General features: G+C 39.5%; 1 protein-coding gene across 8 annotated transcripts in view; it reads right to left on the bottom strand.

Annotated features, from left to right (window-relative positions):
* Positions 1–13,084, bottom strand: part of LOC141429772 (inter alpha-trypsin inhibitor, heavy chain 4-like) — a 36,117-nt gene that overhangs the window by 17,116 nt on the left and 5,917 nt on the right. For all 8 annotated transcript variants that reach the window (XM_074090327.1, XM_074090334.1, XM_074090356.1 and 5 more), the window contains exons 2-11: positions 11,346–11,462; positions 10,800–11,020; positions 10,144–10,254; positions 9,518–9,771; positions 6,981–7,084; positions 6,612–6,737; positions 6,058–6,258; positions 5,213–5,384; positions 4,884–5,090; positions 4,171–4,314 (exon numbers count right to left, since the gene is read on the bottom strand). In XM_074090327.1, the coding sequence (XP_073946428.1) occupies positions 4,171–4,314; positions 4,884–5,090; positions 5,213–5,384; positions 6,058–6,258; positions 6,612–6,737; positions 6,981–7,084; positions 9,518–9,771; positions 10,144–10,254; positions 10,800–11,020; positions 11,346–11,459 (1,654 nt within the window). In that variant the 5' untranslated portion in view covers positions 11,460–11,462. The remainder of the gene's footprint in view (positions 1–4,170; positions 4,315–4,883; positions 5,091–5,212; positions 5,385–6,057; positions 6,259–6,611; positions 6,738–6,980; positions 7,085–9,517; positions 9,772–10,143; positions 10,255–10,799; positions 11,021–11,345; positions 11,463–13,084) is intronic.

Here is a 13,084-nt window from a genome sequence, read left to right on the forward strand (position 1 = left end):
CAAGCATTGGAGCTTTGATATTTTTTTAAGGTCACTTCGAGAAAACCGTGAGTAACTTTGGATAAAAGCTCCTGTTCCACCTGGCCCCACTGGTAGAGATAGGTGGAAAAAATATCCGTATCTGTATTAACTATCCCCCCTGGATATATGGAATTATTTTCCAAATTTCCCTACTAGTAGGGCCAAGTGGACGTCTTATCTATCCCCTATTCCATCCGTCTCCCCTATAATATCTTTCTACTAGGATTGGTTTTTTTTTTGAGTCTTTTTGTATTTTTTATTTCAACTCCAAATTTGTTACTGTTACGGGTATTCCCACGGATCAGTATGGGGCAGCACGGATTGCTGAGGACCTGGGTTCGATTCCCAGCGCTGGTCTCTTTTTCTGGTTTTTCTGTGCATCCATGTCTCAGTTTGTATTTTCGATATCTTTCTACTAATCTGTTTGAAGTCGGTGCCTCAGGAGTAGACTCAGTAATTTAACTTACCTACACACCTAATATCCTCTGTTGGTCAATAGCTGTGGGACCACTAATCAAAATCATCATACTTACGATACTTTAAAGAGTTTTTATATCATATTATCTAGACATTTAAAAAAACACTTCATGCTTAGTAGAGATAGGTGGAATTACTTTGTGTAACTACCAGTAGAGATAAAAAGTCATAACATAATATTTCCACGTTAAACGCTAAAATACGAGCATCAAAATAGGTTCCACCTATCTCTACCATTGGGGATAGGTGGAGTAGGGGGATAAAAGTTACTCTCGGTTTAATGTTAAGCTCAATTTAGTGACGTTAATCTTAAACCAAGCCGTCAAGATTAAACAATGTAGGTATCTAATGTACCATCAGCCAAATATGTTTAATCTTAAAGTTGATAATCGTTTGCATGTCATAAAACAATAACGCCAATAGACATGTCTGTCAACCTGAAAGTTCGATTTTAGTGACATATTAATTTGATAGGAATTTGTTTAAAAATTATTAGACCACTTATTTGGCTGATGGTAAGTAAATACCTTAGACCTAGTTTTTTTTTGCAAGACGACGTAGTGCAGCTACATTAAACCTGCGGCCCGCCTCGCTTTTATGAGTGGCTCCCTTAACATAAATTTATATTGAAATACCGCTTCAATCAATGTTGCGGCTGCGGCCCACTTTACCATTGCTACAAAATTTCGTAGCCCATCTAGGATTTAAATTCACATGGTTGGAAAACCAAATAATAAGCGTTATCTGAGATAAATGATAAAACACAAATCTAACAATAAGTATGTGTGATTAAAGCGAGATCGTGTAGGTCATAAATATGGCAACAGCACTCGCAATCGTATTCTGTTCGTTGCTGTTGGCTGATGGCCGATGGCCGATGGCTAGCACGGAAGGCTGCCGTATTCGTATCTTTAGCTTTTATGTATACTTAAGGTAACGGCGCCTATTACCGTGGTACTTAAGGAAGTTTTCAAATGAGCCCCAAAAATTAAGGGTATCAAAGCTGCTTAACAAACGAGAATATTTTTTTTATTTAAGAGCGTTTATTGAACTTTCAGTGTCGTCACTTTTTGGGCTTGTTTCAGTTATTAGTATTTGATAAAATAATTATTGAAATCAAAATACCCAAATCTTCTATTACCGTGGTAATGGACAGGCTGTGATTCTATTACCGCGAATTGAGCTTCTATTAACGAGGGTATAAAAAACAGCAATTTTCTACCCTCGGTAAAAGGAACCCGACTCATGATTTGGAACTTAATACCGAGGGATTAAAAAAAGGTAATGGCTTTGGTTCTGTATATTATATTGTACACCAATTTTTTTTTTGAGAAAACTAAATAAAAAAACTAAAGTATGATTCGAATAGTCTATCCAGCCCACTGTATTTTTATGCTTATGCCACCAGTAATAGTTTGATGTATGCATGCCGAGTAAAAGTCACAACTTTATCAAAAAAATCTGCACTTACGGTACCCTAAATGTGAATTATTTTAACAGAAAAATAAAAAGTCACTCGGTAATAGGTACGTCTTTAAGAACCCTATTACCGACCCAAAGACAATTGAATGGGTCGGTAATAGATTCCCATACATTCTATTACCGAGGGTTAAGCGATCATACCATCGTTAATTGGCTTAATTTGGAGTATTGTAAAATCTAATTCCGACCCATACAAACAATATGATAGAGTTGTGTTTGCATTACAAATCAAAAATACTTATTACATCCTTGGCATGTAACCAAAATTACATAACTGGTAAGTAAATATAAAATTTCATCGCAATATTTAAACAACTTGCCAAAATAACGGTTTCTATAGAAACTACAAATTCAGTATTGAAGTTTTTGTTCAAAATTAAGAGTTTGTTAATACTTTTCATACCACGGAAAAAGTTTTTCAAAAGCGTGAATAGATCAAGATTGGAATAACTGTAACAAATTATATAAACGATAATTTATACCAAAAATAAAGCATGAAGAACCAAAATCACCACTTTAACTATTACCGTGGTATACCACGGTATTACAATCAACAGTTAAAAATGGCGCCTATCGCCGCTGTATTTTATTTTCCATTTTAATCGTATTTCCGGGCCAAAAAATATACAAAAAGTATTCAGAACTCGTACAAAAAACTATAAAAAGCCATTTAAAAACCATAACATTAGTTCAATTGCCATAACTATTTTGCAACTACATAAATGCGATTCGAGTCGCTTGTATGTGGTGTCACGCGTTAGTATGGCAAATCCTCTTCCGTCGGTGCCATTTCGGAAAATCACGAATTGGGAGATCTTTGAATCATTCACATACACTAGCGCTCATATGTAGATCCGTGAGTCGACTAAATAAGCTATTATCGTGTAAAATATATTTTTTAAGAAATCTATCGGTTTGATTATAAAATGCGTATTTTAAATTGCCGCGGTGATGGCCGTCGATTTCGATACCCCCGGTAATAGGCGCCGTTACCTTAATCCAATATTTCGGCCTGGCAATACTTAACATGCTTACTAGTGAGTAGGTATGTACCTATCGCCCAGCATGATACCATTCCATAAATATTTTTTGTACCTTGTTACTAGCTCACTGCTTCTCATTACCTACTCCTACAAATCTTACTTAGCTACCTATAGCTAGTGAGGCACATTGGTGTCCGGCCGGGCCGGGCCGAGATGTTAAAATTACGTGCAAAATGTAGCTGATTAAAATACCCAATACCTACCTGCTATGTATTTTGTATCATTATCTCTTGACCCCTAGGATAAACTTTGGGTGTGATGAGTGTCACATTTGTGCATAAATATACTCATATCATAATACCTAGTAAGTGGATGGATGCATAAACAATTCTAAGAATTGGTTTGATAATAAGTAATGTAAGCGATTCCGTGAATATTTTATAAAAGGGGGTACGTTTCCTTATAATGTTTGTTATGTAATCTAAGCTAATAATAGTACATTGTGTCTTAAGGGCGGTAAATAAGGAATTACGAACGAGAGTCTATTAGAAGCCCGAAGTCGAAGACTGAGGGCTTTAATGAGTCGATGTTCGTAATTCTAGTACCGCCCGTGCGACATACAATGTTTTTCATCACATTTGCGAGTATTTTTTTTATTTCTAAAAGAAAAAATATAATTGTTCGAAATATTGGCGATACCTTGGGCTGCGCTCTTGGCAGCGCTGCATGCCCTCCCCCTTCCGCAGCATGTGCCTGAGCCGCGTGTGCATGTGGTCCTGCTGCTACACCATGCGCAGCACCGCGCGCACGGCGCAGCACCATCAGTACGGGCACGGACTCATTTACCGACCTTGGGCTTCATGACAAGAAAATTTGTACGCACAATGACTCATTTACCAACCACGGGCTTCATGACAAGCACATTAAGGTCGAGGGTTTTATTTGGGGGGTTGCAACCAAGGTAGCCTGCATTTTTCGACGCTGTTTACGAGCAAGTGTGATGAAAATATATTTATATATCTACATGATTACTTTTGGTCAAACAAAAACAATATTTCTATTGAAAATTAGATGATTACATGATCGCGCCACCGCGCCAGTAGTCAAACTAATGTTAGTTTAGTTACCAATCTTAGGTAATGGATGGATAATGTGCGAGGTGGGCAGAGAAATTAGCCCCAGCCTGCAGTCTAATGGTGTGTGTTACCGAAGGCAAGAGAGAATATGGTGGCGCTGCGCGGGCCGGAGTTCTTCTCTGTGACGCTGTTGATGATGCGCTTGGGGTCGGTCTCGCCCACCGTGGGCTCGCCGTCCGTCAGGAACACGATGATGCTCTCAAGCTCTTGCTTCTCTGCAAACACAACATCATTAATTGTTAAGCAGTAACGTAATGGCAACAAGAATCAGCAATCAATCTGACTGTTACAACCTCTTTTAGAAAACCATAAACCAATAAAAGAAAATTGTAAGCCAAAGCCACGGCGCAAGCTGCTCAGTTCGTACAGTAAGGGAAACTGATCGCGCCATGTTGCCATCCCATACATTTTACAAAGAAATCACAATGAAACTGATTATGAAAAGGTTCCACTCTGGTATGCGAATTATACTCTTGTCTCGATCCAATATGATGACAGTGTAAACAAAAATGCCATTAAGCCGACCACAGACCATTAAGTGGCGGGTAAACCTAGAAACTATTGCAAAGTATTAATCGATTCAATAAATCGGTTCATTTCTTCACCGATTAAATCGCGTTATTTAATTCTTGAATAAATCAACGAATTTCATTTTATTTCATTTCCATTTATAAAAAAAACAGCATACTTATAGTTTCCTTTACTGGACATATAAATCCCTATAGATACACTTAATGTTTGAACGTGACTCAAGTTAGGTAAAAAAGATGCCTAGATAGATCACCTTCACTATCATCAACGTCTACCGAAGGTGCTTCTGTCATGGTCGCGGGGGAGTAGGGGCCCGCAGTTTGCGTTTCGCCGGTGGGCTGTGTCTCGCCGGTGGGCGCGGTGGGCGCGGTCGGCCCGGTCTCCCCCGGCCCCAGCGGACGCTTTACGCCTTTGCGGACGAGGTTGATCGCGACGTTAAGGGCGCTAGCTATGTTTGTTCCTAAACAAAAAGAAAGCCGGTCAAGTGCGAATCAAGGGTTCCGTATATGGTATATACTTATGGAAGTATCCCCGAATAGACTTGATTAGGTACTTATGTTGGGAGGTCGAACTAATACGCACCGCCTGAGGCATTAAGTCTGCTGACGATGACCCGCGCTTTCTCGATATTTTCCTTGTCGGCGCTGAAAGGCGGCAGAAGAGCCACGGGCTTGTCGTCGCTGAGACCATAGAACGGATAGTAGTTGTTACTTGTTGGCTTGGGCTCCTGGTCAGCTTCTTTGAGATCATGGACCTGTAAAAACCAGTCAAAATGTGGCCTCTTTTACGAACACTGACTCATTAACAGCGAAAAATTAAGGTGGATTGGATTGATTAATAACAAAAAAATGAACCGACTACAAAAAAACCATGAAATTAATTTTCTACCGGTCTGAAGTCGGTGCCTCAGCACGAGCCAGCAGGAGATCTATAGTTGTCTGTTACCTCACTTACATACTATAACTATATATTGGGCTTCAATTACTCCTGCTGGCTCGTGCTGAGGCACCGAATTCAGACTGGTAGAAAAATATTTTCATGGTTTTTTTGTAGTCGGTTCAATTTTTTGTTATTAATCAATCCAATCCACCCCAATTTTTCACTGTTAATCTTAATCTTATCGAGTACCCTGCTAAACTAACAGATGGCGCTGAAATTAATACGTTCTGTGTGGCATGAATTGAATAAGCCACTGAGAAAGGATTTTGCCAAATTAACTCTAAGTTTAGAAGGGGTATGGTACATCAACAATAGTTACTTGTGTCACGAGGGAGCAAAAATCGCGAAATCGAGCGAAAATCGTGCAAGTTGCATTACATTGCGGCGCTCGATTTACCACTACAAACTCGTTGGCTTTACGGCTGGCAGCTTTAGACTATACCTACAGGCACAGTTTAGGGTGTAATGAAAGTTTCGGTGTGGGTCACCTTAACGCCAGAGTTGAACTCGACAATGCTGAAGTAGTCACCGGGGTTGAGGTCGCCCAGGATGGTCTGCATGGCTTCGCGCAGCTGCACGATCTTGCGGTCCATCATGGAGCCCGACGTGTCCAGCACGAACACCACTAGCTTCTTCAGCGGCGGCAGATTCTCCGGCGCGAAGAAATGCACAAAGTACCCGTCGTTTATCTGACACCAAACATGTTTGCACTTCGTTTGACACAGTCTTATTACATTTATTAAGAGTTTTTTTGGGGTAGTCGCCTAAGGGCCAAAGACACTATGACCTTGCTTTTATTGATCTACTTGATATTAGTTTTAATTTTTTTAATGGTGCTTTTTATTGCTTTTTGCTATTACTTATTTAACATACATCAAAGTAAAATTTTCTCAGAATAATATACTTATTACTCTGTGCTGCAGTACCTGGCTAATCCACGATCTAGGTATCCCAAATTTTACTTTGATGTAACTTACCTACCTACTGGTAAGTACGAGTATAACGTAAAGCAATGTGAATTCTTTCTGCTACGCTAACTTACAAGAATATCACCGTTTTTGCTACGCTCAACGTCGTACTGCGTCACAAATTGGCCGAGGACTCCCTCTTGCTTGGGTTTGTCTGAAAAATATCTTCTCGAAGATTCCTGAGATTCTTTGGTTTTCTCCTGAAAACAAAAAAAAAGCGAGTTAATATGGTACAATAAAATAACAGTCAAGGACTTTCCCATAGGTACTGCTTCACTACTGCTATTTAGCAGCTTCAAACTACGGTAGGTTTATTACTCGTGTGATGGGACACGCCACGCATGTACTTGGTGCATACCTACCAAATAGAAGTCTACGGAACAGAATATACAAGGAAGTAAATAATTGAACTGAAAGGCATTTATTAAAGAGTATTTACTAACCTCGTAAACTTGCATGAGCCTTTTCTGCTCCTCCAAATCGGGTTTGAATGTGATGGTTGCTTCCCGATTGTCCGCAGAGCGCTCGATGACTGCAATGGCATTACCTAGGGAATAAAACGTAAATAACCCACTTTATTAATGGATTTTTATCTAAATACGGGACACTAAACTGGCCTGTGTCAGTGCATATTTAGTTTCTGTGACACCGAAATAATAATTTTGGATGGCATCTTGAATTCCACGCTGATACGAGTATTTAATTCACAGCAGAACGTTATGGCCAGGCCACTTTTTTCTTCGTTCATCGTTTTTTTTCTGCCAGACGACCACTGCGTGCCTTCGCCCTTCGCGGCGAGTGCGAGTGTCTTGGCCGTACATGGACCACGAAAACGCTCGCCGCCCTGGCGGTGGCCATGGCCAACAATCATGGCGGTCAAAATCAAAATTAAAACGGTTTCTAAATACGCCGCAACTCGCAAGGGACTCTTTTACATAGCTTGAAAAATCGGAAAAAAGAATTGTAATGATGAGATGATATCTATCACAGTTTACACCGCGAGCGGAGCGGACTCCGTACGGACTGAGTTTAACGTACAACGACCGGATCATGAAATACCGGCTCTATGATTTTTTTCGGTAAATTAAAGAGCGTTGAATTTTTGTTAATTTTTCTCGATTATTTCATAAAAATTTAATGAAAATTAAAAATGTGGTCTTATAGAACACTTCTTAATATATAGGTTAATGTGTCTACTTCAATAATTATTCGTTATAGACTTTTATTTTCTTTAAAAACCCTTAATTAACACACAACCACATTTTTAATTTTCATTAAACTAACAAAAATGCAACGTTGCCAGCTCAGCAGGTTGAGTCCGCTCCGGTCGCGGTGGAAACCGTACTTTAGTAACTATATTATAGTACATTGTGCATTATGGGGCGTAAGAAGGCGATTAACTACGAGAGTTAGTTAGAAGCTCGACGCCGGAGCTTTAATGACTCAAGAATCCTCTTACGGCCCGTGATACACACAATGATTTTCATCACATCACATTGCGAGGACAAAAATGCAAAAAAATAAATTAATTTGTGTCGAAACACTTCACAGCTCGGCAAAAGAAAGACGCTAAGATAACAACTGAATAAAATAATGGCTACAGGGGTACAACAAAATTCGAAAATCGAAGTTCGTATCATACCGTCCCTCTCACTCTCGTATTAATTAAATAATATTAGCGTCCGCAAAACGATACGAACTTCTATTTTCGAATTGCGTAGTACTAGTAGCCCCTCTGATTGTCAATTGTTTCGAGTCGTCTACCATGGATAATGCTATGCTAATAAAGTAGGTATTTCAACTTGTCAAAAAAAATACTGAAATTAAATTATTCCATGTTAAAAAAAAATGACTAAAATGATTGCAAAACAATTTGATATTTTAAAATATATATAAGAATGACGAAGTTTCATGATGCGTGGAGAATTATAATGGTGTAAAATTGGGTTATAGCTAAGTTTTACAGATGTAAATAAAACTTTGGCTGACTTGAAACCTCTTTAGTCTGAAATGACGGTAGGTACGTCCGTTCGTACGTTACTTTTTAACCGACTTCAAAAAAAGAGGTTATCAATTCGGTTTTTTTTTATGTTTGTTACCTCAGAACTCCGTCATTTATGAAAATTTGTTTAAAAAAAATTTTTGTGTTCGTCTAGGAATGTCTTTAATTAGGTCCCATAAGCACCAAATCAGGATCTGATGATTGGATCTTAAGGAAATCGAGAGAACTCCTCAAATGTTATAGGGACAAGTAAATTGGATATATTTAGTAGTAACTCGTGCATTTGCTCTTGAACATCATCATTTGGTGAAGTGGAACCGATGATGAAGACCACAGTAGGCCATCGGAGCTACTACTCAATTACAAGTATTTCACGGGTTGAATTTTAGTTACTTTGACACAGTTGCTAAGCAATTTATTCTCCTCGTAATGCATATGGTAAAACGGGTGGTGAAGCACCAGGACTCCTCAATAATGAACGTCTCTGCATCGGAAAAAGCAATCTTTCGTAAAAGGTAACGAGCATTTGATATTAAACTATTGTATCTTAGATTATTTACACTAAAAAGCGTGAAAAAAAAATGTATAACAAAAAATTTAACCGACTACAAAAAAACCATGAAAATATTTTTCTACCAGCCTGAATTCGGTCGGTGCCTCACCACGAGCCAGCAGGAGTGATTGAAGCCCAATATAAAGTGCGTAAGTATACTCGTAGGTCCACTCCTGCTGGCTCGTGCTGAGGCACCGACCGACTTCAGACTGGTAGAAAATTATTTCCATGGTTTTTTGTAGTCGGTTCAATTTTTTGACATATTTTTTAAAAAAATTATGACATAACTCCCTTGGGGAGGAAAATTATACGTCAATCCATAATTCCCGCGGGAACAATTGAGGCCATTATCTTTTAGTATACAGGCATGGAATACCGTCATTGATGAGGAAGTGTGATGGAATAGTACACAGTATTGGAATTACTGGGGTCAGTGTCGGTGGCGTCGACCTCGTTGCCGGTGCGCACCTCGGGCACGCGCAGCACGGTGAGCGGCGCGGGCTCGCGCACGTGCACGCGCACGGTCAGCTGAGCCACGAGCGCGCCCGGGTTCAGGTTGATGTTATGGTTGTACACGCCGTTGCGGCGCACCAGCAGCTCCTCGTACGTCAGGTTGAACCGCGCCACGCTGTTCGCCCCCACGTTCACAGTCACCACAAATTGGTTCGAGTCCCTAGCCCTAAAAATACATTGCGTTATAAAATCTCGCAGAAGCAAATTAAAGACATGCAATAGCTAGTACTAGTGGCGTGCCGCCGTTATAACACAATTCCCACCGGGGGGTGCACTCATTTTTGAAGTGATATCAGTGATGACAATCGTCACCTCTTTTGCCTAACGACAATATTCATTGCACCCTACTGATAGCTACATCAATTTAATGAATAGATAGATGTATCCGATAAAATTAATTAAAGCTGTAGGTAATTTACTACTTGATTTTATACCTGTGATTTGTGATGAAGTGATTTCTTCAGATGCCAATAGCGTGTGGTATCAAACAGGTACTAGTAAGATGGTATATGAATATAAGTGATATGATAAAACTTACTTAACAGCGACGTGGCCCGCACTTATCCCCTGCGACACCGCTTGGTCATATATCTGCTTGGCTTCTTCCTTGCCCTTAACGTACGCCTTGTATGTTACGTTGTCCAGGGTCCTTACAAAAAGAAATGATATCATGCATGTAAAAGCATAGATTAAAACTCTTTTAACTAGAAATATATCATCAGGCCATCAGCAAGTATTACTTAACTAAGTAATGTCACTTGTTATTGTTAGGATAGATACTTCTTCCGCCAAGATTATGTTCATTGCTATCTTAAGGTGGTTTTCCACCGGCGAGGCGAGACGAGACGCGGCGAGACCAGGATTGGCGGCGGCACGCGGCGGGCGCGCGAGAATGCATACAAATTTCAATTCTCGTCTCGCCTCGCCGGTGGAAAATCACCATTATGCAATTCAATATCAACTAAGTATGTAATTATCCGGGATAAAACCTCTTCTACAAGTGTTAAAAGACTTGTCCAGGAGGTTAGTTCTGACCTCGGGGGACTCTAGAGTTATAATATAATAAAATAAATACTTATAATAAAACTATAACTAGATGTAAATTTCACTATAGAGAACGGTTGGTTACTTTGCTAATTCTATTGAAATTAATGCTAATTTTGGTAACCGTTAAAGAAAACATCATCAACGTACATCTCAAATCCGCTGATGAAGGCGGTCTCAGGTATGAGCACACGGAAGACGGCCTCCTGTGCGCGATCGGCCGGGTTGCGCACGTCGGTAACGACGGCGGTGCGCGCGTACCGCAAGGCCACCTCCGAAGTGACGTCCATCGCCGTTAGCTTCAGCGGCGGCGGCGGCCCCTGCGTCGTCGGCGTCGGCGCCTCGGACGTGGGCGCCAAGCTTGAGCTCGACTGCCGCAATCAAAAGAATTCATACTGAACAACAATTTTAGTGGACAACATTCACGGCGTGCTTTCCCTAAATCGAAAAAAACTTATCACTACTTACTTATTAAACTTATAATTTATTATTAAAATATTACTTAGTCGCAATTTTATTTCTTTAATTTCAGTGGAAATATGTAAATAACTAGGCGTGGGTTAACAAAGAAAAAATATCAACATTTTCACCAAAATTTGCGTCACTAACCTGAATTTGACCAATGGGCAGTACAATGAAAGTTACACGTAACTGTCAGAGAGACCAAGGTAAAAACTGTGTGAGTGAAATACGTACATCGCCGTCGGCTGTAGTGACCACCAGCGGGGCGGGCGTACCGGCGGGCAGCGCGGCAGCGCACGCGCACGCGCACGCCAGCCAGGCCAGCAGGACGCACCGACGTCTCAGCATCCTCTGCACCACATACTTGGCCATTATTATCCACAGAAATAGGCGACACAAAGAAAAGAACAACATAAACTTTCAAGTTAAGAAATAAACTTGCTTTGGAGCTAACTGGAACTACATAAAATAATTTAAAATCAAATAATTATTATCTACTATTTACTTAACTTAAAACTTTACTTACTTAACTAAACATAGAAGATTATAAAGCTTTCTAAAGTAGTTTTTAGGTAAGAGTAGTTAAGCAGTTTTGAAAGTATAATGCCAAGAAAATTCGTACATCAATTCAGCAATTTCCAGGATGTTCATACCAAACTTTATCTTAATTTGTTTATGCAACCTCGGTAAAACATTAATGGCCTGGCGCATTCGGAACTTTTGGATTAAGGACAATAAAAAAATAATTAATAGACACAACCTGATTTAAGAAAAATATAGTGTACACTGTTTTTTACAAATACACTTTATTTGATTGTACTCTCGATTATGAGCAAACAACTTCCTGGTTTTCAGTTATTTCTTGTATAGGGTTCCGTTTGTCAGCTTTGGGTACGGAACCCTAAAAATATTAACTTGCGTGTAAAGTAATAATAAAAAATATTATCTTTATAGTTATCCTACTATCCTTCGTACTAATATTATAAATGTGAAAGTTTGTGACTGAGTGAGTATGTTTGTTACTCCTTCACGCCGAAACGGCTGGACAGATTTAGATGAAATTTGGCAAAAAATTTGTTTATAACCTGGATTAAAACATAGGATACTTTTTATTCCGATATTCTCACGGGATAGGGATAAAATCTCTACATAACAACCGCTGGGCTTAGCGTCATGAAAATTGGTATGTAGGTAGCTGGACGTCTGGAATTATGACGATTATCTCTCGGGATAGGGATAAAATATCGAACTAATAACCGCTGGGCTTAGAGTCATGAAATTCGGCATGGGTGTTTTAATTTAACGTCAATAAAACCACGATGTAATTTTAGGGAATTCCTACGAGAATTAAATAAAATCCCGGAATTTCAATTCAACTGCTGTATCTAATGATTTACGCGTGCGAAGCCGCGGGTAAACTCTAGTTATTCATATGTTGTTGATATTTTTCATATCGTAAATAGGTACCTAAGTCCTATTATTATTTACCCACCATATTAAGCAAATACAGTTTGTCGGTTGCAATAAAAGTAGATAGGTACATCATGTAAAACTTATAATAGGTATCTATGTCATTGTTTAGCCATGTCCAGTATTAAAGTAAAATAAAAAATAAGATAAGACGTTTACCTACGGCGTAAGTTTTATTGTACCATTTGTGCCCGAATAAACATGTAATGTAAATATTTAAATATAAACATTTACAAACGTGACAACATTGCATGAATTCTGATAAGTTAACGGTATTGACCCTCGTTACCGGGTAAACCGGGTTAGGTGTCACTGCGATACAGATAAACACAAGCGTTGCGTTGCGTTCGCCGGGAAATACCCAAACCCGACCACGCTGTACGCGGTTCCGAGTAAAAACCAAAGATTTAAGTGTCGAGGTCGGACAGAAACGGCAGTGGGGTAAAACGTAGCATCAGATTATTTTGCACCAGTAAAAATCGTCTCTAGCTCTACAAGGAAAC

The sequence above is a fragment of the Choristoneura fumiferana genome, chromosome Z (assembly GCF_025370935.1).
Source record: "Choristoneura fumiferana chromosome Z, NRCan_CFum_1, whole genome shotgun sequence".
Lineage (NCBI taxonomy): Eukaryota > Metazoa > Arthropoda > Insecta > Lepidoptera > Tortricidae > Choristoneura > Choristoneura fumiferana.